Raw genomic sequence first — 26,695 nt, 5'->3', positions numbered from 1 at the left:
TCGCCATAACCGTAACCATAACTCCTTATCAATGTCTTGTCCTCTCACCGCTGACAAACAGTGATATGCGTGATGCCCTATATCATCTTCCACTCTTCAGCCATCCCCGCTGTCTCCAGTAGCTGTAGATAACTCCTTCAACTGCTCAGATTCCAGTCCCCATACAACGCAAGGCAAAAATATGGCCAACTTCCAATAAACAAATCCAAAAACATGTGTCATCTGTGCCCTATTTTGTTTCATCGAAGACGACGTTCAATCTTTTTTAGGTTGAATCCTTAGAAAATGCGGCACTATCATCTACAACAATTACAATTTACATTGCTGCCGGGGTAGCATAGCATCCCCTTGAATAGCGTTTTCCCCACGAATGGGAGCGAGTGGTCTTTGACGATACTATTCCTGAGAGTGGAGGGGAGTTCTGTGAAACAAAGGCTCCAATTTCGTTAGGAACATGCCATCATCGTTTGCAGTGTAGGGGGTTTGGGGAGGGAAGTGAAAACTTTTTGAACGTGTGCCATGTCTGTACCATTCTCTTATCTGAGGCACGCGACTGCCAGCTGGCGGCTGAATGTGCCCACTTGCACTGTGATGACGAAGCCAGCCAAGCTAGTTGGCACACTGAGTAGTAGGACTGGCATGTGATCTAAAGCCAAACACAGCTCTGTGTGTGGTAGCTGCACATATACTGCATTCTCCGTTCCCCTGTCCTCATCTCTGGTGAGCAGCCTCTCCACTGGATCTGCAGGTCCTAAAAAATAAAAGGGGGGGGGGGATCTTGCCAACACCCACCAAGCTGAGTTAGGAATTACAGGAAGGCAGATAACAACCCCAGACATGCTATAGCTCTGTAATAAATGATACATGTATCTTAAACTAGCTGTCTGAGGCCTGTAATTACTAATAACTACTAAAGAGGTCTAAATTACTGTGTTACCTCTGACATCTAGTATCGTACAAAGTACTGCGTCAGATCATGTGTAACATTTAAACTTAAAGATATCAAAAAGGCTGAATGTTCAAAAAATACTTAATTAATTAATTAAATAAATAAATCTAAAAGCATTATAATTTATATCTACAGAGATGTGCATTTAAATTATTCCATGTAGTGAAATAAAAGTAGTAAAAGTAAGTAAAACGTCACTAAAGTAACAAAACATCATGTTCTTGGACAATTAAAAACAATATTTCTAAAAGTATCACTCAGGAGCTGGGTATGCTGTGTGTACAGAATATACGAGGCAGGAACCATTGAAGCAAATCGTTTCATGTCGGAAGAGTAATGCGGTTGCACTGTCGTCCTCCACTACAAGACGTACCGGCTTATGTTTAGGGTAAGGTGAATAGGAATTACAGTAGATATTAGTGCAGAGGAACACAGGCATTACTGTAGAAATATTCGGATAGTATTTGCTGTAGAAAGGAGATTTTATTGTCCGTCTTTTTCGCTGCTGTCCGGTCAGTTGTCTTCAGTCTGTCGCTGTCAGTTAGCTACCGTTAAATAATGTCAAATGTCACAGTGACGTCAACGGCCAGCATTAAGCTTAACGTAACCTGCTGTAACGTTACTGAGTTCGGAAGCGTTAGTGGCAATAACACCGAACGAATCAATAATAAACTGGACATTGTTTTACTTCATTTTCGTGGGCACGGTTACACTTAATAACGTTACACTTGTTAAAAGTTTACACACGAGCTACCTTTTTACTACAACTATCGCATGTTTAAAGAAGTTACTGAAAAATAGGTTAAAACCTGGTTTTAGAAATAGAATATAAGCGCTCCTTTGATTTTGAATCATTTTTTTTAGTCTGCCACTTTTTCTGCACACCATGTTTTTAAATGATATAACAAGCAATACATTGAAGCCAGGTGTAGTGAGTTTGTGTTAAATGTGGTGGGAAAATTAAATAATACAGAGATAGATCAAACTTTGTGTGCTTGTTGATCAAACTAAGCCTTTATTTCCCTCTTAACTCTCAGATGTCTGATAGAAGCAGTGTGCAAGAGGCTGAGGATGGAGCTGTCTTGAGGTTCTGACTCCAGAGGGTCTGACAATCTCAAATATGCTGTCAGGACGCGTTGCTGCTGCCTGCCACTCTCTGAAGTGGACCTTACCTCACTGGAAAGACGCTCTTTATAAGACGTATAGCCCATCAAAGCCAGGGCAACGGCTACTGGGAGCTGTGGTTCAAAGAGGGGCTCATAGATGGACTACAGCTCCATCATCGAGGATAAACCAGAAGCCCGTGTTTAAAAGAGCCCCAGCATTTGGAGATAAGCTTGCAATCATTGACAGCAGCGGTGGCCACAGCTACAAGCAGCTGTACCGCAGCAGCTTAGGTCTTGCAGGTAGAATCAGCACCGCCCTCAACGCTGACTTTGGGGGTCTGGAAGGGAAACGTGTATCCTTCCTGTGTGCTAATGATGCTTCCTATACAGTGGCACAGTGGGCTGCTTGGATGAGCGGTGGGACGGCAGTGCCGCTCTACCGAAAACACCCTGAATCTGAGCTGGAGTACATCATCTCCGACTCCCAGAGTTCACTGCTGGTGGCAGGGCATCCCTATGCTGAAACGCTTGAGCCACTGGCACAGAGGCTGGGGCTGCCATGTCTGACACTGCCCTCTACTTCTAACCTGGACACTTCAGACGGAGCAGACGGCCAAGAGAAGGAGACGGGAGACATCACAGACTGGGCTGATCGAGCAGCTATGATCATCTACACCAGTGGTACCACAGGGAGACCCAAGGGAGTTCTACATACACACAGAGGCCTCCACGCCATGGTAAATGCTGTCTTCTAAACCATGATTACACTGGAGACTAAGTACATTACATTCCTTCTTAAATGTCTTCTTAAAACCCACCTTTTCTTGACGATTCTGGCATTCAACAAAGTTTTCTTTTTTGGGATTTGTTCTTAGGTAAGAGCAGATTCTACGCACACTAGAGCCCTCTTTTGAATATTAGAGTGCTGACATATTTGTGCAAAGAAATTGATTATTGAGTTCTCTTCAGTTGTATAGTATTATAAGACTTAAATTACATTTATGATATTATTTAGTAATTATTTAAATTATTTTACAAAGCATAGTCTTAAAACATGAATAAACACTTCAGCACTGAACGAGTAAACGCATCCCATGCATCTTTTTCTTAGTTATTATTATAATATATCCTCTGCTGACACTAAATCTCACAGCTGGTTTGGCGTTTACTTCCTGCAGAAGTAACACCACTTTTCAAGCTTTGTGCTTCACCCTCTTTCGACATTGGTTTGGGCATTCTTGACTTAATTCTCTCAACTTTTCTTTTCAATGATGCACACGGCCCTGCAGTCTCATGCACTTTAATGGCGACTGGCGGGGCGTCTCTCTGTGTTCATTAGGATCGACAGGCACACGCTTTAAGTTTACGAGTCATTATAAGAATTAGTCTGTGGTTAAAGAACATGCCATGAAAGTGAAGGAGACTTACCTTTCTCAAGAAAAAATGTAAGAAATAACTTATGACGGTATTGGTGAATGAGCCCCATTGGCTTGTACTTCGACTAATAAGATATGTTTATCAACAGTGAAAAATATTGGTTCAATGCGTTGACATAGCAGTGGATGGTACAGTTTGTGCTTATGGACTTAAAATAACGAGCAGTGTGTGTTGTGAGTCAACTCTTAATATCTTTTAGATTATGCTAAACCTTTATGGCAGATAAACATAACACTGTTTCACAGTTTACCGTAGTCTTTATGTAATACTGTAAAATCATTAACCTAATTGATAACATCCCTGTAATTTCCAATTCAAGGGACTTTATCGAACTTACTTTTTTCAGATTTATTATATCAAATGAATTAACATACGATGTTTGTAGTCATGAGGATATTTGGGGCCTCTGAATGCCTCCTTGCTGGTGTGTTCAGGTGCTTTTGGAAGCTCAGACATCAGTGACTTCAGAGTCCGAAATCTTATTTTTTCCGACGCACTTGCTAAATTTACATGATCTTTTTCATGCTGTCCGTGTTTGTCTTCTGAGTTTGATTTAGGCCTATTTAAAACAGGACATGTGATGTTTCACGCGGTGAAGTGACTATCCAGAGCGCCAACAAATGGAGACACATAAAATATATGCACGTTTCTGAGTGCAAGTGTTTAGACATCCCCACACCCACATTTGACTCCCCGATTAGCATCATTCCTCTTTTGTTCCAGTCGAGCTTTCTGAATAATCACTAATTTATGCCATTAGAGATCTCCTGAAGATTTCCCTGTATATTTTTTAAGTGAAATTGACCTACATGTCCAATAGTGTGGAAAATTAAATCCATCTGAAAGAAGGCAGAGCTTCAGATGCCTCTGGTTGGCCCAGGGAAGTGAGTGAGTAGATGATTAAGTGAGTCTGTCTGTTTTCCTGGAGGGCAACAACATCAGGTTGTCAGAGTTCCTGGAAAGCTCCTCTGTCAGGTTAATGTGAATGAAGACTTGAAGCAAACTTGCAAGGAAAATAAATCTGCTGTATTACTTCCAAATGTATGATCTGATCCCAAACTTCCACCATTTTTGTTGTCTTTGACAATGTTTGTAAAGCATGTAATGCAATTAATTAGAATTAATAATATAATATAATTAATGTACAGATACTATTTTTTTTTTCTCAGCCTACTGCGACACACACAGATTTCTTGTGTTCCTCCATTATTTGATATTCACAGCTACCAAACCCCGGCACACACGGATCGAACATAGAAAACACCACATCAACACACACACACACACAGCTCGAACGCTGCCACGTGGAGTGTCAACAGGAGTCTCAGTAGAATAATAATGCAGTTAGATTATAATGGTCTTGAGTTATTATTATGCTGCAACCAAATTCACTGTTCTCAGTGGTTGTCGGAAGTCATTCTTGAAGCAGCAGGAAATTACTAATTAAGCTTTGAATGCAGCAGTTTAGTAGGAAGGTACGAAACCAACTCAACTGCACCGCAACACCACAAAATAGCGAGACAAATATCTGCAGCTGACTGAGGTTGCTGACCCCCTCCTTTCTTTCCTCCCCTGCTTACCCCCCTCACCCACCAGGTCCAGTGTCTGGTTTCAGAGTGGGCGTGGTCCAGAGACGACGTCATCCTCCACACCTTGCCGCTCCACCATGTGCATGGCATTGTTAACAAGCTGCTGTGTCCGCTCTGGGTGGGCGCCACCTGCGTCATGCTGCCCGAATTCCAGCCTCAGAAGGTCTCAACTGCACTCCGTCTCCCTCTCCCTCTTGATCTGACTCTTTCTCTTGATGCATTACACCTTTTCACTAACACCCCTGAACAAAAAGAGGCAGTTGTAAGACTCGGCCATGCAGTCATTGGCAGCGAGGCGTAGAAGTACTTCAGATGGAGAAGTTCTGTGTGGACATTCAGCCTTTTTCCACAGCAGTCCCTCTTTCTCTATCAGTGTTTCCTTTTCCCTTTCCCTTTCCACTTTTCTTCTTCCTCCTTCCTCCTCGCTTCACCTCCTCTCTGCTTCTATCATTCTCTCCTCCCCCTCCTCCTCCTTCTCTTCCTCTTCCCTCTCTGACTGTCAAGCTAAGTGTTTGGGGCTCAGTGATGAATTGCCTTGTGTGGCTTTGTATCTGACCAATGCCGACTCACGGCAGGGGCTTAAGCAGCAGATCAATCGATGAGCTGACATTGAAGGATGATGGTGCTTGTTTGGCCCTGAGAAGGGAGGGGAAGATGGGGTGCTGTGTGTGTGTGTGTGTGTGTGTGTGTGTGTGTGTGTGTGTGTGTGTGTGTGTGTGTGTGTGTGTGTGTGTGTGGGGCTTTGAAACATATAGGGGTAAAGATTCACGTGTGTGTGTGTGTGTGTGTGTGTGTGTGTGTGTGTGTGTGTGTGTGTGTGTGTGTGTGTGTGTGTGTGTGTGTGTGTGTATTTTTGTTTGCATGTCAGGTCCTTTGCAGCTGCGGCAGTGAAGGTACATGGAGAGGAAAGGTGTTTAAAGGGAATATCTGTCAACATGGGTATTGCTACACTGTTATATCAGTATTCAGCTGTTATCCCTGACCTTGTGTACCAAATCACAAAACCCCTCCTCTCACCCTCAGAAAGCAGCCTTTATCCTCCTCCTCCTGAAGTAACAGTACATTGATGAAGTGATCGATAGTCTGTCTCTTCTATCCCCTAAGATCTCTGAAGGGTAGCCCAGGCAGCAGAGGCCGGCATTGATTTTTTTCTGATTTTGCCTGGAGATAGTGACAAACATTTTCAGTGCAGGAATTGTGATCCAGTAAAACGCACATACAGCACGTCTGTTTCAAGTGTGCTGCTGCAGACTGACAGGAGCAGATACTCTTCCTGGGGTTTCAGCTGCACTCGTCAGATTGTTTTGTTTATTGGAATACTGACGACTTCATCACAGCAACTAATATGTTTGATTAACCTTGAGGAAACAACTCATTAATACATTCAAAAAATATGTCTTCACAGAGAAAATTAAGATTTTTAATAAGAGGGAGGGATAATGCATCAATTCATTGTGTTCTACCAGATGAAGGCATTTTATTTACGGATTGATGAGGTGCTACTTACAAACTCACATTTGCCTATTCTATAATTGAAGATTTAATAAAGTAATATTCATACATTTAATGGTTTAGGTGGGAGAAGATGGGAGGACTCAGGATGTTTGTGTTTTGTCTCAAGTGATGACAATGTCTTTATACAGTCAATCTGTCTGTCGGCCTGTCCACCACTTTGGTCCTGACAGAATTATCTCAGCAACTATTAGATGGATTCCCATGAAATCTTATACAGACATTCATGGCCGCCGGAGGATGAAGCCTACTGATTTTGGTGAACCCTTCACTTCTCCTCTGGTGCCAACAGCAGCGCAAAGTTTGAATTCATCCAATGAAATAGCTTAACCACTACTAGATTTATTGGCACAACAGTGGGGATCATGAATGTCTGTACCTAGAGGATAAATCCCATCAACTTTAGTGATTTCCTGACTTTTCCTTTACCACCACCATGAGGTGCTTTAGAGTGAAATGAATGAACAATTATTAATGAGTTATCGAAAGGCTTGATTAGATTTTGGTGCTGACATTCATGTTCCCCTCAGAATGAATTGTAATCACTTTTCATCATTAGTTCAAAATTTCAAATTATCCAACTCTTTAGTTCAAGTGTTATATTATGTGTCAAATGATCAAATACCTGCATACCAGCCGTATTTTGTGTTTAATGCTATTTAGCAAGTGTTAGAGTGCGACCCGTAGACTCTAATTTTGATATCAAGGCCAATACAATAAGCCTACCTGAGTTTCAGCGCCGATACCAACATTTCTGATACTTCACCTTGAGGAATCATTTTCTTTCTTTTTTAACAAAATAGCAAAATTGTGGTAGCTGATCAAAGGATATGGCCGAGCATCAATGCCAACTTTTGATACCTGACAGTTTTCGATCGTCAGACACTTTGACGTTCAACATCCAGTCCTTCTCAGGAAGAAGCAATTTGTTTTGGAGTCCCATGTTGAGGCCTGAGTAGACCATAGAGTTGTTTAGGATGCAGGCCATGGTCCTCTGCTCTCATCACATCCTGTCCCCTCGGTGGAGTTCAACTCTTTGACGGACATAAATTGCCTTCCTCTCCCCTCCAGACTGGACTTGGTGGAAGCGCTCCACTGCACTTGATAGACACGACCCACCCAGAATGGTCAGGGCACACTCGGATAATAATCCGTCTCTGCACAAAGTTCTATTCTGTATGTGTGCAGGTGACCTGTGAATGCTCCACAATTTTTAGATCAACTTGCAATGATATTATGAGATCACCTCAGCTGTATCTGTCTATCTATTTGAGTTCTGTTTGTTTATTAGGGTCAGAGGAGGTGAGGGTGGGGGAGTCTACAGCGAGGTGACTCAAAGGAGGAGTGGAAGGAAGAGTTTAGAAATTGCTGGCATATTAAGAAGGATATGGTGCTACATAGGTGAGATGGATGAGGGGAGAGAGTGCATCTCTCTCTGTGTGTGAGTATGTGTCAGAGAGAGAGAGAGAGAGAGAGAGAGAGAGAGAGAGAGACTGTGGAGGCAGCGATGCAGGAAATTACGAAATGGAGAGAGAAGGTAAGTGAATGTGAGATAGGAAGCAAAGGGTGAAGGGAAGAAAGAAAGATGAAGGGAAGCTTGTGGAGTCAGAGATGCAGGTAGGGAATGAAAAAGAAGCACTTGGGGAATGGAAGTAGAATGAAAGAAGAAGAAGAAGTGAGGATAAGTAGACTGAGAGAGGAGGGGAAGGGGAGACAGCAGGGGAGGAGCGTTTGTCTCCCAGGGGGGAGAAGCTGTCGTTCACCTTCGCTTAATTCATGATGTCGTCCCATCCTCCCATCGTCTACTGCGATGTACCCAGACTGTGTGGGGGTGTGTGTGTGTGTGTGTGTGTGAGGGATGAGATAGAGTGGGAGGGGCGGGGTGTGTAAAATAGCTTTGTCCTTGAACAAGTGAGTTTATGTGATATTTGAACAGTGTTTTTATATGAGCATGACAGTAGTTCACCATGTATGCTTATGCACATTAAAGCCTGTGTGTTTAAAGCAGCATGCTTGATGCAGGCTAAGATACGAACGGCTCCTTCTGTAACAGTCACCAATCACGTTTGTCAAAAGTAGCTGCACAGAAAGCCTTCTAACTGGCCGACATGCGGGCTCTGCCCTACAGCGCTCTGCTGTTTTCCTCCTTCTGACCTTTGCAAATCTAAAAATCTTTTTCCTTGTTGTTGTTTTTTTAGTATGTTGACAGGTTTGATATGAGGCTACTGTCCGGACCTTACTTTGCCATTTACATCAAATAAAAGAATAAAACGGCACTTTCACATGCGCAAATGAGTCTGGATGTAATAATTTAGTTTGCATGGCCCGTCTATTAGATACACTTCTTTCCTTTTCGCCTTTCCTTATCTCCCTCTACCTTCCTCCCTATTCAGTTATATGTTGTACTCTCTCTCTCTCTCTCTCTCTCTCTCTCTCTCTCTCTCTCTCTCTCTCTCTCTCTCTCTCTCTCTCTCTCTCTCCTCTCTCTCTCTCTCTCTCTCTCTCTCTCTCTCTCTGTGTGTGTGTTTTAGGTGTGGGAGATGCTGTTGAGCTCCAAGGCTCCCCTGGTTAATGTGTTCATGGCCGTGCCAACCATCTACTCTAAGCTGATCCAGTACTATGATCAGCACTTCACACAGCCTCACGTCAAGGACTTTGTCAAAGCAGTCTGCAAAGAGAGGATCAGGTACTGGCTGTGAGATCAATGACAGACAGCTTACTCATGGGTTAATGTATATGTAGATGCATGCATGTATGGGTGTTTTTTATACATATATAAATATATACACACACAAAGTGGCAGACAGAGCTCTCCATCAGCAGCACCATCATCAAAATATTAAATAAGGGAATATCTTTTGGAAGAATGGTGTTCATCCCTCCTGCGGCGTTCCAGAGACTTGTACTATCTGTGTCGAGGAACAATGAAGCTGGCGTCTAAATGTGTGCATACATATCAGAATTAACAATTCATTTCAGAGGGTGTTTTATTTATAGTGTAATAACACATTTAATCTTTTACAATTTTTTTTACATTGTGAGATGTCAATGTTTTCGAAGTGTCCACATTTTCCTAATTAGTTGGCTGTGTAATGACAATATTTTGCACTTTTCCATCAAATTGTGCAGAACTTTACGATGTGAAACACCGTAGACAAAATCCTAAGTAACTCATTTGACTCTCACAAATCACCAACGTCACATAGGGATGTGTGACAATGCAACACATGATATGTACTATGGATGTGCAAAAATGGTCTTTGCCCTGAACTCCTGCTAATTTCCAGTCCTGATAGAATTTAAAATACATTTAAATGATCTCTCTTTCTAGGCTGATGGTTTCGGGCTCGGCTGCTCTCCCTCTTCCCACTCTGCAGCGCTGGGAGGAGATTACAGGACACACACTGCTGGAACGCTACGGCATGACAGAGATCGGCATGGCACTGTCCAACCCTCTCAAGGGCTCACGCATCCCAGGTACTCAAGTTTTACTGACTGGATACTCTTATACACCCACCCACAAAAAATATTTGACCTTATTGCCTGGGTTTACAAATGAGATGCAACCGCAGTAATGACAGCTGGTTTAATTCAGCCAACTTTCTTTTATTGTTCTGCACTTTCCACCAAAGAAACCAAGCTGTTGGTGTGACCTCACACTTGGTAACTTTCCTCTTTGTTTATCACATATCTCTTAAAATATCTCTGATATTATTCCACCTCCCTCACCGGTTTGATTCAGCACTTCGGCTTCATGTGTTGTGTTTTGATCGTTGGCAGTTTTCTCTGCTGTGATGTCAGGTAAAACCCCATGATCCCAACGACACCTCCCTCACACATGCAAAAACAAAGGCAATGTCTGGAAATGAGGTCAGACTGGTGGCGCTTGCTTTCTTCTCACGTCTAGTCCTGTCCTCCCCCTTTTCTCTCCCTCCCCACCTTCTCCTACCCTTCCTCCTCCCCAGCCAACTCTTCCTCTTACAGGTAAAGCTAATTAGCTTGCAAGTGGATTGGGTAACCCTGTGTCTGCTGCTTTGTTGGGGAATTGTTTTGTTTGTTTGTCAGGTAATGTTCGGCATAAACCGAGCAGGCTTTGTTTGATTCCTCTCTGGTGATTATTAAGAATAGCTGTGGTTCTATTGATGTTTCCACTGCAGACTTTGTGGAAGGTGTGTGTGTGTGTGTGTGTGTGTGTGTGTGTGTGTGTGTGTGTGTGTGTGTGTGTGTGTGTGTGTGTGTGTGTGTGTGTGTGTGTGTGTGTGTGTGTGTGTGTGCGCAGCCATGAGCTTGTGCCTGTTTGCGTCAGTGTGTTCTTGTCTTGTTTTTAAGTAGGTTAAAATGGATCAATAGCAACCACAGGAAACACTCTCAGAAGAGTAGTGGAGTGGAGTCACCCTCTCTTACACACACTCACTTTTTTTTCTTTCTGCCCTCCGCCAACTGAGGAGCTCTTAATACACTTATTGACAGCAATTGTATTCATATTTTTCTACTGTAATTAGGGCGTCTATTTGGCCCGATTTTGCTGTGTAGTCTACAGTTTTAGAGCATTTCAGATTAACAGCAGTGTGGCTTTCTAGGTCATATAGCCCTTGTTGACATGTACGTATGTTAGATTAGTTCATCTGTGTTCTTTTCATCTCATCATTTTCTCTTTTGATTCTTTTTCTTTAAACCTATCAGCCTTTTTTTGTCTTTTAATGGTCATAGACAACAGAGATGACATCTCACCTTCCAGCCCTAAGTGTTGTCTTCCTCCTGATGTCATCCAGCTAAAGCTTTGTGTCTTTCATTAACTTCTTGGAAGAATAACTGTAGAACAATCTTATCTGGACCTTTGTCATTCTCCACTACACATAGACCTTTTCCCACAGAGCATGTAGCATTTATAACCTGCCGGTACTCTTCAAAATGGCACTCAATCTTGTTGAATCATCGAGACTCGAATGCTACACGATTTCTACAGCTCCTGATGTGAGATGAAAAAAAATGATGATAGAGGAGGGCGTAGACGGGAAGAGAGATTCCCTGCAACGAACACTTAAATTGATTTTGGACACGTCATTGGGGGAGACAACTCTGTTTTTGTCATTTTGTAGACGGTGGTGTTTTTGCTGGACAGGGTGAAGAACTCAAGCTATTATTCGGTCTACTCCTCTTCACCCGATCAGAGGAAAAGATGACGAGAGGCTGAGAGATTTGTAATCTCTTATTTGCCCAGTTTCCCTTCAGTATTATTTTTAAAGTTTCGTCCATCATTCCAGTAGCTAATAACCTTAAACTCAACATGTTGATTTTGGAGATTTGGGAATGTGGCGGGATTGCAAAGAAGTCTGACGAGGCAAAAACGCACAAAGAACTAGAGTGAGAAGTTCAAACCCTGGCTCTTTTCTCACCTCCACGCAGTTATTGCGGCGTGAAGTGGGTGTGAATGTGGGATTGTCTGTTTCAAAAAGGCATTGGTTGGACACAGCCCAACCAACGCCATGACGGAAAGATATGTGAGGAGTAGACCTGTCACAGTAATTACTATATTGACTTATCATTTGATATATGGACATAACTTCTATACCTTTTATGTTTTCGGCTTGTCCACAGCTCTGGTGTGGAAACATTTTGGCTTTAAGTCAAATGAAAGAGCAGTGTTTTTGTTACTACTTATTTAATCTATGACTAATATGTTTTTTTGTTAACAAAGGTCACAACCATTTATTGGCTGGTAAGGAATGAATAACTCTCCATACTCCTGTGCCAAATGTTTAATATTTATTTAAGTGCAATTTTTGTTAACAGAGCCCACAGTCCATTTTATTTATTGTTTGGTTTTGTGGTTTTATTTCATTTTTGTTCATTTCTTTCAGATATTTTAATATTTGTTTTTCAATATTAAGAATGTAAAGTTGATTGCTGTGTACTTGCAGTATTATGCTATTATGTTATCATTATATGAGTGGAATAAAATTACAATAATATAATTTATCACAATTATTTGTGGGACAATAAATCAGCCAACAAATGTAGTTATTGTGACAGGTAAAGAGGGGAGGAGGTTTCTGAAGCTATTTGAATGTCCGACCAGCAGTTCTGATGAAGCATATTGGCATCTTAGCGCTGCTGAAATGTCCTCGAACAAGACCGTGAATGTCCTCCTGGTCCACTGCGTCCTCCATGCTGTCACTCCAATACAATAAGATGGATAGATACAGTTGTGGTCAAAAGTTTGCATACACTTGTAAAGAACATAATGTCATGGCTCTCTTGAGTTTCCCCGTTATTTCTACAACTCTGATTTTTCTCTGATAGAGTGATTGGAACAGATACTTCTTTGTCACAAAAAACATTCATGAAGTTTGGTTCTTTCATGACTTTATTATGGGTTAACAGAAAAAGTGATCAAATCTGCTGGGTCAAAAATATACATACAGCAGTGCTAATATTTGGTTACATGTCCCTTGGCCATTTTCACTTCAATTAGGCGCTTTTGGTAGCCATCCACAAGCTTCTGGCAAGCTTCTCGTTGAATCTTTGACCACTCCTCTTGACAGAATTGGTGCAGTTCAGTTAAATTTGATGGCTTTCTGACATGGACTTGTTTCTTCAGCATTGTCCACATGTTCTCAATGGGATTTAAGTCAGGACTTTGGGAAGGCCATTCTAAAACCCTAATTCTAGCCTGATTTAGCCATTCCATTACCACTTTTGATGTGTGTTTGGGGTCATTGTCCTGTTGGAACACCCAACTGCGCCCAAGACCCAACCTTCGGGCTGATGATTTTAGGTTGTCTTGAAGAATTTGAAGGTAATCCTCCTTCTTCATTATCCCATTTACTCTCTGTAAAGCACCAGTTCCATTGGCAGCAAAACAGCCCCACAGCATAATACTACCACCACCGTGCTTGACGGTAGGCATGGTGTTCTTGGGGTTAAAGGCCTCACCTTTTCTCCTCCAAACATATTGCTGGGCATTGTGGCCAAACAGCTCGATTTTTGTTTCGTCTGACCACAGAACTTTCCTCCAGAAGGTCTTATCTTTGTCCATGTGATCAGCAGCAAACTTCAGTCGAGCCTTAAGGTGCCGCTTTTGGAGCAAGGGCTTCCTTCTTGCACGGCAGCCTCTCAGTCCATGGAGATGCAAAACACGCTTGACTGTAGACACTGACACCTGTGTTCCAGCAGCTTCTAATTCTTGGCAGATCTGCTTTTTGGTGGTTCTCGGTTGACTCTTCACCCTCCTGACCAATTTTCTCTCAGCAGCAGGTGATAGCTTGCGTTTTCTTCCTGATCGTGGCAGTGACAAAACAGTGCCATGCACTTTATACTTACAAACAATTGTTTGCACTGTTGCTCTTGGGACCTGCAGCTGCTTTGAAATGGCTCCAAGTGACTTTCCTGACTTGTTCAAGTCAATGATTCGCTTTTTCAGATCCATGCTGAGCTCCTTTGACTTTCCCATTGTAGCGTTTGTGGGCGTTTGTATCCAATGAGCCCTATTTAAATGGCCTCAGAGAAGTCACCAGCTGTAGTCACTCATAATCACTCACAAGAAGTTAAGAGGCCATGCTATGAAGCTCATTTCATTGACACAACTTTCTAAGTCACCAAAATTGCTAATTCATGTTGCTGTATGTATATTTTTGACCCAGCAGATTTTGTCACTTTTTCTGTTAACCCATAATAAAGTCATGAAAGAACCAAACTTCATGAATGTTTTTTGTGACAAAGAAGTATTTGTTCCAATCACTCTATCAGAGAAAAATCAGAGTTGTAGAAATAACTGGAAACTCAAGAGAGCCATGACATCATGTTCTTTACAAGTGTATGTAAACTTTTGACCACAACTGTAGATATACTCTATACCAGGGGTATTCAATTAACTTTCCAAAAGGTCCAGATTGAGAAAATCTCCTCATGCAAAGGTCTGGAACATTACAATAATATCTAACTTGCGCTATTTAACGTCTCTGTGTAGTCAACAACTGTCAAATCAAATAAAGAAAGTACACATCAATTATATTTTAACAATTTTCAAATTGAACTGGATGGATTATAAATAATACATAGAAATACATAAATAAATGTTCTCCTCATTTCAAGTAAAATAAGGGCTGGATTAAAGAATAACTGACATAACTGAAAACTTTCAAAAAATGTGCATCTTAAGAGGAGATGGTGCATAGTTACAAAATCATTTCACTTCAGGTTGATAGCAGACCACCTCAAGGTGTCACTTAGAGAGAACCAGAACATTCTGATGTAGCATTTCAAAATTAAATGTATCTATGCACCATTTCCTCTAAAATCCCATCTGAAATTAGACAAATTGTCTCATGAATATGATTTGAAGTTAGATCATGCATGAGATTTTGAAGGGCTTTAATTTTGAAATGCTACATCAGAATGTCCTGGTTCTCTCTGAGTGACACCTTGAGGTATTCTGCTATCAACCTGAGGTGAAATGATTTTGTAACTATGCACCATTTCCTCTTAATAATCGTCACGGTCTCTGAACATATGAGACACACTGGTTTTAAACTGTCCGTGGGAAGAATTAACCTATAAGAGTCTGTTCATTCTTGGTTAAAGACTCTTTTAGGAGAACATCATGTGAAACAACTTCTCTGACTCACATAATTCTCCTGCCCTCCGTTCTCTTTCCTCGTCTCAGCCCCGTGTTTGTACGTCTCACTCGAGTCAGGAAACGTGTCAGAATAGCCATATTTGATTGACTGAGCTGCATCACGTGATGTGATTCACAACGCATGTAATTGGTCGGTTTGTTTCCTGGACCACTGACCGAGTGCCGTAAAGGCTAGAAAAGCTGCGCCGGTTAAAATATAGGCGCTCCGTCAAAATGTAATAATTCTCAATTATCTTTCGGTTTTAGGTCCAGGGTCCAGATACAACGGCGTCTGGGTCCGGATACAATGGCGTCTGGGTCCGGATCCGGACCTTGGTCCGCCTATTAGTGACCCCTGCTCTATACTTTATCCATTCCCAGGGGGAAATTTGTTTGTAGCAGCAGCAAACGAAGTTACAGAGTAAACATACAAATATTAAGTATGAACAATGCTCAATATATACCATACAATAAAATAACAGCAGAACATAATGCATTATAAAATAAAAGTATAAATAAGAGTATACAATATAATAGAATGGTATTAAATTAAATTAGCTAACTAGGTAAACTACACAGTAGTGCAAGGATCACCAACAGCAAACAACAGTGTAGCGGTGTTGTAGTCAACAGAGCCACCTCGAGTTCAGGTCCAAAAGAACCTTGTTCACACTGCGTACAGCGCTTCAGGATGCACCGATCACTATAACTTGGCTGGATTCAGCTTGTCTAACCTTCTGACTCAAGCTTGTTTGTCATCCTGCTTGTCTTCTCAGAAACAGTCGAGTTACTTCTGTGGTCAGTTGTTTTTTCCCAGCTGTGATGGTGTGTGATAGACATTGCCAATCAGGACAGGAGTGGATACGATCAATATGAAGTGAGAGAATCACTCTTTAATCAGGACCTGACCTGCTCTTTATTGGGAGAGCAGTGGTCTGTGAAATGGCATAATAGCCTCAAGGAAGGCACGCTACCACACACACACACACACACACACACACACACACACACACACACACACACACACACACACACACACAGAGAGAGAGAAGACCACGAAGGCCATCCTTGTGTATCCCCACTGCACTCTTTGTTATAATTACTTAACTGAGGAGTTCACACACACACACACACACACACACACACACACACACACACACACACACACACACACACACACACACACACACACAAAGATGGAGGCTGCAGGTGGTGTCAGTACATGTGGGGATTTTCAATTTGTAACACATTTTTTACACATTTCTTAATGATAGTTTACACATTTAAACATTACTGCAGCTCACAGTTCTGAATAGTTTTGCCGCTGAGTCCCTATTGTATTTCATAATTAGGCAGCTCAATTATAACATTTTTATGCAACTGTGCTGCAATAAAAAGCCTTGTGAAGCTTTCAGCAGTAGTTTGGACTGAAGGGCTGAATTCTACTGTACAGTCAAAAACTGCATAAGACATACAAAAGTAGAGAGTATTACTGGCATTGTGAGAGTTATATTGTGAGTTATGGGTTGACTTAATGCCATGGATGCTGCGGTTCAGTGTCATTCTGAGAAGACTCAATACTTTTTGATAGATCACAATGTGATGGAGTGTGTACTGGGTCTGGCATCTGTTTATAAGATTTCTCTTATTTTGGTGTGTACTTGATGTCGAAGTAAACAGCTGCATCAGGCATTGCCCCAGAAATCCCCATTACTCGACAAGTCAACTGACTTGTGGTGACTGAGACGAATGGCTTTCAGTTTAGTGTTTTACAAGCTCAGCAAAGCATTTAGTGACCAGTTATGGCCTGCGGACGGAGGTTAATGCCATCAGAAAGAGAGCACTCCCAGTGTGGGAGAAATCATGCACTCTGTGTCGATCACTCTATTGGTTAGACACAAGTGTTCAGCTTCTGTAAAAGTGACACAAATCATCCCATCTTGCTTTCTTCCCTTTGTACTCATGTGTTTTTTGTGTGGTTTGTTGACAGGAGCCGTAGGGTTTCCACTTCCCAGTGTGGAAGTACGGATTGTCATGAATAACTCAAGCAACACCACAATTGTGGAGGGCAACCACCGCGAGACTCAGGTAACAAATGAACTATCAAATTCTAAGCTGATTTATCTACAGACTGGATTAAAAACATGTCAAGAAGTGTCACTGATTATGAATTACAAACTCCATACTTTATTGTAAACGCCATCTTATTTATTTTCAATGGAAATACAGTATGTTGCCTTCATAACTTTGCATGCGGTTCAGCATGTATTGCCTTGCTGATGTTGGCTATTGTATCAAGTGGATAGTGCACTCAACTCTTTTAAACCGTCTATATCATCCATCTCGGTCTCTCCCTTTATCTTTGTGAAAATATATCGCAGGTACGTCCAGGTCTGGAGGGGAAAGAAGGGGAGCTCCTAGTTCGAGGTCCGTCTGTCTTTAAAGAGTACTGGAACAAACCTCAAGAGACCACAGAGTCTTTCACTGATGACGGCTGGTTCAAAACAGGTACCAAACCCTCCTGTCTTCTTCCCCTTTCTCTTAACTCACCCTTCAACACTGTGCATGCCTACACACACACACACACACACACACACACACACACACACACACACACACACACACACACACATTCTACCTTGGAGGGAGTGATGTCTGCCATTAATTGCATCTACATGAGTTGTGCTGTCAGATGGATTCACACAAGGAGGAATGATGTCAAAAGATTTTTTCGTCTTTGGTACAGACTGCACTTTCAGGGGTTTGATTTTAAACACTTAAAAACCAGGAATCCAGTCCAGTAGGCACACACACACACTCAGAAATTGAATGTGTGTGTTTGTGTGTGTGCGTGTGTGTGCATGCACGCACACACATTTTGGGGGACTATGAGGGAGTGATAAATGGACGATGTGTGTTTTTGGTGCTGCAGGGCATTTTTCCTCCTAAGTGGTTGTGACTGCTCTGGGTCTTGAGAAACCAAGTTTTGCTCTCTCTCTCTCTCTCTCTCTCTCTCTCTCTCTCTCTCTCTCTCTCTCTCTCTCTTTCTCTCTTTCTCTCCCTCCCTTTAATGTGTGTGTGTGTGTGTGTGTGTGTGTGTGTGTGTGTGTGTGTGTGTGTGTGTGGCAGCACACAGGGAAGCTGTCATCTCTCTCTCCCTGCAGCCCAGAAATCCTCTCTCTGCCCCCCCAAAGGAGCTTTGCTGCACTGCAAAGCCACAGGGAGACGGGCGTTAGGTTTGCGTGAGGGGAGGCTTGGGGACACAAGAAGGGAGGGCAGAAGCGATTGGAGCTTTTGATTGTCGTGTAGACAACAGGAAATAAAAGGCCAGAGGCAAAAGAGTGAAGAAAGAGCTGGAACTATGTGTGTGGTAGGTTGAGAGAGTCGGCTACAAAAGGGGCCCCAGAGAGTGGGTACGGTTAAGGTGAGGATGGAGAGCCGGTGATGGGGTGGTGGTGGTGGAGGACGAGGGGTTGGAGGGATGAATAGAAGCAAGGATGGAGCAAGTGATGGAGAGCGATGCTGGGTAAGGCAGTGGGAGAGCAGGGCAGAGTGTGTTTAATTGGCTTTGCAGGCTGGAAGGACAGAGATCCAGAGCACAGCACGCTGCTGTCACACTCCATTACAGCCAGTGGCCACATAATGAGAGCCGCGCAATCAGCTCCCCACAGACCAGTCCCTCAAGCCACACACACACACACACACACACACACACACACACACACACACACACACACACACATACACACACACACACACACACACACACACACACACACACACACACACACACACACACACCGTGGCCTGCTCAATAGGAATGTATCAAACACATTACTTACCCACCTACCTGTGTTCCCTGATGCCAACTTAAACGCACTCACACTTAGATGTGAAATGGGAGGAGGTTTTTTTTTTGTTCATCCAGGGTACCAAAAGGGAAAGTTTACATTTTTTGCTGAGACAATGTTAGGTGGCAATTAAAGCACTTGAGCCAAGGCTCATGGGTATTGTAATAATAAGAGCATCTATTTAGCAAAGTGACAGAAAATGTGTTTTTTAAATTTTTTTAAATAAAGTTGTAGCAATTTAAACTGACACTTTAGCCTGACTGATGACCTTAACGTTAACCTCTGGTTCTGTTGAATTATCCTGTTTCTTTGTTGTGCAACATTGAGCATATTATTAAAAGAAAACTTTCAAATGTGAATTTACTCACTCTGTCTCAAACTCACACTCCAATTCTGACTTCTTAACTCTTGCTCATCTTTTGTCACCTTCCCATTGAGCTTTCTGTCTCTCACTTTTTCTACATCCAGTGTTTGACCTCCATGTCATCGAGGAAAATATATCGATGTCTTCCCTTGAATTCCAAATAGGACGATAACGCAGTAAGATACTCATAACATCTCATTCATCCACTAACGAGACCAGAGTGAAGTGTTTAAGGAACTTCCCTGCCCTAAATTGTGCCTCCTAAGCACCATCTACTCTCAGGCTGCAACGCTCCATCAGTGTGCCAGTCAGGATTTGTATGCAGCCTGAGAGACTCAACTCTGGCCAAGAATTGCCATTTATCAAGCTAGCTTCTGGCTTGAGTGCAGTACCAACAAGAGCTTTTTAAAAAGATAGTCCTCTAGGTTTAAAGTTATCTGATGGCTCTGTTGATATACTGTATCTGAGATCTACAGGACGAACAAAGTTATGGTACAACAGAAGTAATGTCAATGTCCGTCAGGTTATTTCTAGGTTTAGTATGAATTATTACAAAGATTGTTTAACGAATATATTATGTAAATTATTATTGAGCCATTGAGCCTCCGCATACAATTTCCAGACCTTTATTGCATCTTCAATCTTTAGTGAGATAATAGTTTCTGTTCAACTGTAGGTCAAATTTCATCAACATTTCCAGAAAATCAACAAAATAAATGGCAAATTGTGTATGTTTCCACCCACTACTGTTATGCATTCATCAAGAATCAGGCGCATTGAGATAAAGAGCTAGAGGCGCTTATTCTCCAGCCGGGTACCATTGAACCATTCAAGAAGAGGTCGTATCAAGATTTTAAAAGAGTCGGGGATGGTTTGTTTTTAATAGTTACAGATCCTCACAGATCTGATTTTTTTTTCATCTCCGCTGTGAAACTGAAGCTTCAGTGGACGTCTAAGTCACATGCTTCATGTACGTCATTATTTATTCGCTAAATCTGTTTCCATTGTTTGACTTTGTATGCAATATTTTTTCTGCACTAAAGACAGGTTGATGGAAATGCACTTACTGTGGAGGAAAGCCATATTCCTCCCAGTTATCCAAAGCTGGATTAAATAGAGCATTTCAGGCTGCTGCATTCACAACCTGTCTGGTCAGCCAGCAGAACTGCATTTAGCTGAAATAAAAGCAAAAATGGTTTAAAATCCATCGCAGTTGAAAATGTCTTAAAAGCCATTCTGTTTGCGATGTGTGGATGACACAAAGTGGAAGATGAAGTCTGAGAAGTAAATACAGCTTAGAGGGGAGACTGACAGGCCAATAGGAAGAGGAGACAAAGGGAAAGAGAATAAAGTGGAGCATAAGAAGTGGAGAGGAGCGTGAGAGTTTAGATCGATAAATTCTCAGCTGGCCAGAGGTGTCTTCTCTAGTGCGAGCGGCTCCTGTGTAGCATGACTGGCAGCTCTATAGGCAAGCTGTCACCTTCTCCTGAGTGCTCTCTCTTTCCACTCATCTTCATGAACATCTCGGCACACATTGATCCCCTCTCGCCTTTTTTAAGCCCTCTTTTTCTGCTCGTCTGTCTGCCGTCCAGAGCTGCAGACAGCGAGGGCTTTTGTTGTTGGATTTGATGCGCCCATGTAAATACTTCAAGTATGGGGGCAACAAAGGTGAGACACGAGCAAGAAATAAACTGAAATCGGTGTTGTAGATTTGGCTTTAGTCGTAACCTTCCAACCAAGAGAGCCTGGTACTCCACCCGGAATGAATTATGATGTGCTGAAATAAACCATTAATAAATGTATGAATACATAAATTAATAAGGACTTGTGGGAAGAGAGGTAAGCTTAGGCATTAGTGATTTAGCGGAAGCTGTGTGTGTGTGTGTGTGTTTGAGTTAACCCTGCCTTATCTGATGTTTAATTATTAATTTGATTAACTTGGAGAGACTTACGTTCAGAATCAAAAAAAGTTAACAAAGGGGATAAAAGGTGGTCATTTTACCTCAGTTTTACACTCTGCTCATTCCTACTCAACCTGCTTGTGTGAGCCAACTGAATCCTGTTAGATATTATTATTATTATTATTATGTAAAATATTATTTGGTCGAGATTCTGTTGTTGCAACTAAAACCATTTCCACAATTATTTTAGGATTCACCTGCCAGCCTTATATTATGTTGCTGCATTTCAGTCTGAACCAGATTCTCAAATGTTAAAACACATTTGATTGTGTGTGTGTGTGTGTGTGTGTGTGTGTGTGTGTGTGTGTGTGTGTGTGTGTGTGTGTGTGTGTGTGTGTGTGTGTGTGTGTGTGTGTGTGTGTGTGTGTGTGTGTCTGCTTGTGTCTGCTTGTGTGTGGCTGATGTAACCCCAGCTGTAAAGGTGAGCTTCAGGTCTGCAGGGTAAACTCTCCACGGACAGACAGACAAACAGAAGTGTGGCTCATATCCCGCAGAGCCATCACTAGTCATTTGTGCATCGCTCTTTCGCTCCCAGCTGTGCTCTCCTCTTCCCTGCCTCCATCCCTCTCTCTGTGTTCCCAATGTCAGATTTAACCTCAAGTCACTATGTGTCCTCCTAACTCCAATGTCAGAGCTCCCTGTGGGATTCACAAACACCCCGCGCTCGCAGCACTATGTTCAAACCAGCCGCCCCTGTAACATTTACAGCCTAGGTGTCAACACACGGCGGTTCGGGGGTTTTACGAACACCAGTTGCAGGTACATGAGTAGTGAAACACTGCTTCATATGAGCCACTAAACTCCAGGAGTGTTTGGCAAACTGGTGAAGCAGCTGCCACTTTGTTCTCTGTATATTCTCCTGCAGAAAACCTTGGAAAATTTAAGTAATCTGAGTTTTGAAATCTGCTCACTGTTCAGGCTAAATAATTCGACGGCTGTTTTCTGGAAACCGATGTGTCTTGGTCGACAATCAGATTTGTGTGATTCAGTGCAGAGAAGGACCATGTAAACGGCAGTTAAGTAGTTTGCTTGATGAACATGGCAGATCTGAGACGGACATCAATCCTCAAGTTCAGCTTGTTATCTGCTAGTGGAGAGGCATCCCAGCAAGGAATATAATCAGCCACACGAATATAAAGCAATTCAAGCTCCTTTAATGGCATTATATTAAACAAATTAGATCACTCATCCAAGTGCAAAGTGCTTTCTTGTACGATATTAATTACTAAAAAAAAAGAGCTGTGACAAAAGTTAAGGATGATAAATAATGTCAGAGCTGAGATTTCACTGCTTGGCTGTCTGTTATTTATCCTCATTAACTCTTCCATCTAGGCATCGGGGCTTTAATGTGGAACATTAATATTCATATATGCTAAGTGTTTACAGTCACTGTGAGAAGAGGCACAACTCTCATCTAGACCTCTCACATCTCTGTGCGGATAAGGCTCTCCTCTCCACAGCGATGATGGAGGACACTCAGCTTTAACCCGCGGTGTGAGAGTTTAGGTCCACTTGTACCTTCTCACCTCCTCATCGGGCTCACTTTAAGCACTTAAGTGATCCTAGTGGAGTGACATGTATAATAAACACAACATGGCTGATAAATTGTACCTCTGAAAAGGAATAACACTTGTAGTTTTTGAAGCTATTCAATGGGTTTTAACATTCTTCTAGCATGCCTAGGTGTCTGCAGAGATGGTATACAGAAGACTTCACTGTAGCTTAAATACGCTTATTAATTGAACTCAGTAGAGTGCAGATCTTCGCCAGGTGTGTCAGCAATGACCACTGTAATGTTTGAAAGAATATAACCGACAATTGGTTAGCCCTCCATCTAGACTGCCAGTTTATCAGACGTTTCTTTCACTCACACACGTCTCACACTGCAGATACACTGTGATTTGAATCTATGCAGATGTGACGGAGCCACTGGTGTCTAAGAAAATATCACAATGTCACGGCATACATTATTGTTGTTGTTAGTAGTAGTAGTAGTAGTAGTAGTAGTGGTATTGGTATTGGTATTGGTATTAATATCAGTTACAATGACCGAACAATAACAGAATTATATACCTGACTTTTTTAAAAAGCAGCATTGTAGAAAAATCAGCTTTGAGCTTTCAGAATAATGTCCAATGACGATTAACAATTAGTAAATATTGCAACAACAGCGCAGACGGACTTCTCTTGTCTGTACCTTTAACTCATACACACATTTTTTCAATACCATAGAAAAATGTACACGGTATAACAACATTTTAATAACGCAGCATACAGTGATACCAGTATAACATTACTCTGCTAATATGTGTTTGTTTATTTGTATAATGTAGTAGCCCATATTTATTAAATTCGTTATCATTTTAACCACCCACTGAGTGCCTGGGATTAGATTTGTACCCTGTACCCATGGATCAAAGTTTCTCTCTGATTTTGAGTGTTCACGACAGTACGTCAAAGCCAGAATGAGATGATAATGTGAATCTGGACTTTGGTTTCATTTGATCACGTTTAGTGTGCACTTTAAAGCAGGCTACATGCCAGCCAGATCTCCAGGGTTGAGTGGGGTCTGCACACAGAATTCAAGTACATGGTGGTGAGATCACATACAGTTACAAACAGTCGTAGATCACTTATTTATTTCAGTTTCAGCAGAAGTCTGTTGCGGGTTACCGCTCGAAGGTCCTGAAGCCCTTATAGATGACTTCTGTCACCTCCACAAAAAAAACAATGTTTTTGTGCAATTTCAGTTGCCTCTCTCTTTCCCCGACACCTCCAGCAGCGACGCTAGTGGCACACAGGCTGAAGTGTTTTTGTGATGTTGACCTTTGTCATATGTCACACGCTGCCCTTTTCTTTCACACACTTTTTGTCCAGGCAAACAAACCTGTCCAGACTGTGTGCGTCTGTGTAGTTTTTGAATAGTTGACCAAGACCTCTACAATTACATGGAGCATGTGTGCGCTCAATCAGAAATCAATTAATGACAGCAATGAATTATTTGTGGAAAGCCTGGAAAATACCCCATTGCTATTTCTGAATTGTGTCAAATCATACTTCACATTTTTCTGAGGCAACATAAATGGCACCATCACTGTGGAGCCCCCATGCTGCTTCCCTGCCAGCTCTGAGAGTTTGATGAGTGGGTGCTGAGGGAGGAAGGCAAACAGCTTGTTTGATGGGTAAAGAGCCAACAGCCTAGTGCAGCCGGAGGGAGCCTACCTGCATAACATGTAGTCATGAAGCTAAATATCAAATAGACTTTGCATGATCAAAATTGTGTTGAATAAATAGTTTTTTTGTGTTTAGAAATCTGGTTATATATATTACCTTCCAGGTACAGTCAAATATTATCTCTGTGTTTTCTGCAGGGTGGAGGCAACGTGTTCTAAGATGTGTTTTGCTTTTACATCTTTGGGGTTACCTCGCCCCCTCTCACTGCAGACTATTCATATTTCTCCTCTTTCCTCTAGTTTGTTCAATGTAATAGGCTTGGTTTACCATTGAAATTGTCAAGAATGACACCGCTGTCGACTTCTTTGAGAAACCAAAAAGATGTCAGCAGGACTGAAGGCCAATCACTGGAGTTCTGCTAAGATGTTAAAATGTCACGCTCCAACAAAATTGCCTCTGAAGGCAATTTTGTGTTACTCTGAAAAATGTCTGTGGCTAGAATTTTAAACGCTGTTCATAACACACTTCTGTGCACACTGTTGTTTTTCCTGTTAAGAAAATGATAATTAACGACTTTGAATAATTTAGTGTTCATTTTAAGAAATTTGAATTGCGCTGTAACAGGATGCTGTTTCCTGCAGAGCCAGTTAATATCATTTTCTTCTTCTCTGAAAGACATGATGGAAGTTTCCTCTGCCCTCCATCCTCCAGTTAAAGTCTTGAACTGTTTTTATTTCTTTCTTTTTTCCCTACACTGTGTGCCTTCACTTTCTTTAATGCCTCAGAATGAGATGAAAGCCCAGTGCAATTAGGCTTCTTATCGTTTTAATTAAGAAAGCCATTCGGCCATATCTGCCTCCGACGCCATAACACATAATGGCAGAGAGTCTCTGATGCCTGAAGTAGTGTTTGCGTGCGTATGTCTGTGTATGCATGTAGCGTGTGTGTATGCATGTAGCGTGTGTGTATGCATGTAGCGTGTGTGCACATACAGTATGTTTGTGTACAAGCTTGTGTGTATGTGTGTGTCCTAGTAACACAGTTCCCAACAATCTCTCTCCCGCCCTTCTTTCCTCTCTTATCAGTCCGTGTTCTCCAATCACTATTCCCACTTGTGACTCTCTCCAAACATGCCGTTCTTTCCCTCGTTATTTCCTCCTCCTCAAAGAGACAAGGTTAAAGAGTCCTGTATAAGTACTTCAAACTCAATTCAAGTATGTTGTCTGAAGGTTTCTTTTCAACCCTATTGTCAAACATTGCCTCATTAATGCTGTTTCCTTCCCCTTTACGCTTAAACAGTTGCAGGCAAATGGGCAAATTTGGTGATAATTGTATTAGTTTCAGATCAAGCATACACACACGGGACACACTATAAACTGCTATTTTCCCCCATTTCTTCATAGCTGTAACCAAATTATTCCTACATTCTGCCCCCCTCCCCCCCCCCCTTCCAGAGGAGAGGATAGGGGGAACTGTGACTACTGTTAGTGATGTTAACACCCAACCAAGCTTCTCCACTCCCTCCCTCTGCTCCCCCTCCCTCTCCCTCCCTTCTCCCTCTCCTCCCCTGTTACCCTGGCCTATCAGTGCGGTGCAGTGGTCTGTGAAGAAATTCCCAATATCTAAATTTACACACTGTATCAATCTTGTTTAATAGACTGGAAAGCTTATAGCCGCCGTTGAAAGCCGGCAGAGAGGGCAGCGGTGATAAATTGTCGGTGTGCAGGCGACAGCCGCCCGTGATGTATAATGAAATATTTATGATTTATCCCAGCTAATAAACTGAAATGAAGTGCGTGATGTATGGGAACAGATGGGCCCTCTATTGATGCTGAAGCGGAGAGGCAAGAGGGGGAAGAAGAGACGGTGAAGATAGGTGGAGAGAAGGAAACGCGAGATGTGATGAGAGATGCTCCAGAGATAGTGAGGAAAAAATGGAGGGCAAGGATGGAACCAAAGGAAATAATTACAAAAAACGTAGTTGTGTGTGTTTGGCTGACACTGAGAAAGTGGACATAAATGTAAGATAGATAGATGCATACGGGGGTTAGACTAGAGAATGAGAAATGAGATTAAATGATGAAGTAGAGGACTGATGGAAGATGGCAGTAAACACAGACCACCATCAAAATATA

General features: G+C 42.1%; 1 protein-coding gene across 2 annotated transcripts in view; it reads left to right on the top strand.

Moving 5' to 3' along the window:
* Positions 1 to 1,262: 1,262 nt before the first annotated feature.
* Positions 1,263 to 26,695, top strand: part of acsf3 (acyl-CoA synthetase family member 3) — a 31,683-nt gene continuing 6,250 nt past the window's right edge. The window contains exons 1-7 of one of the 2 annotated variants that reach the window (XM_068731103.1): positions 1,263 to 1,337; positions 1,987 to 2,792; positions 5,089 to 5,244; positions 9,125 to 9,279; positions 9,925 to 10,070; positions 17,201 to 17,298; positions 17,592 to 17,718. In XM_068731103.1, the coding sequence (XP_068587204.1) occupies positions 2,070 to 2,792; positions 5,089 to 5,244; positions 9,125 to 9,279; positions 9,925 to 10,070; positions 17,201 to 17,298; positions 17,592 to 17,718 (1,405 nt within the window). In that variant the 5' untranslated portion in view covers positions 1,263 to 1,337; positions 1,987 to 2,069. The remainder of the gene's footprint in view (positions 1,338 to 1,986; positions 2,793 to 5,088; positions 5,245 to 9,124; positions 9,280 to 9,924; positions 10,071 to 17,200; positions 17,299 to 17,591; positions 17,719 to 26,695) is intronic. The other variant, XM_068731104.1, reaches the window with a different exon arrangement.

The sequence above is a fragment of the Cebidichthys violaceus genome, unplaced genomic scaffold (assembly GCF_023349555.1).
Source record: "Cebidichthys violaceus isolate CVI_PGR_0920_01 unplaced genomic scaffold, fCebVio1.0.p SCAF_5, whole genome shotgun sequence".
Taxonomy (NCBI): Eukaryota; Metazoa; Chordata; class Actinopteri; order Perciformes; family Stichaeidae; genus Cebidichthys; species Cebidichthys violaceus.
The sequence above is the reverse complement of the archived record's forward strand: the minus strand, read 5'-3'. Positions and strand labels throughout refer to the sequence as shown.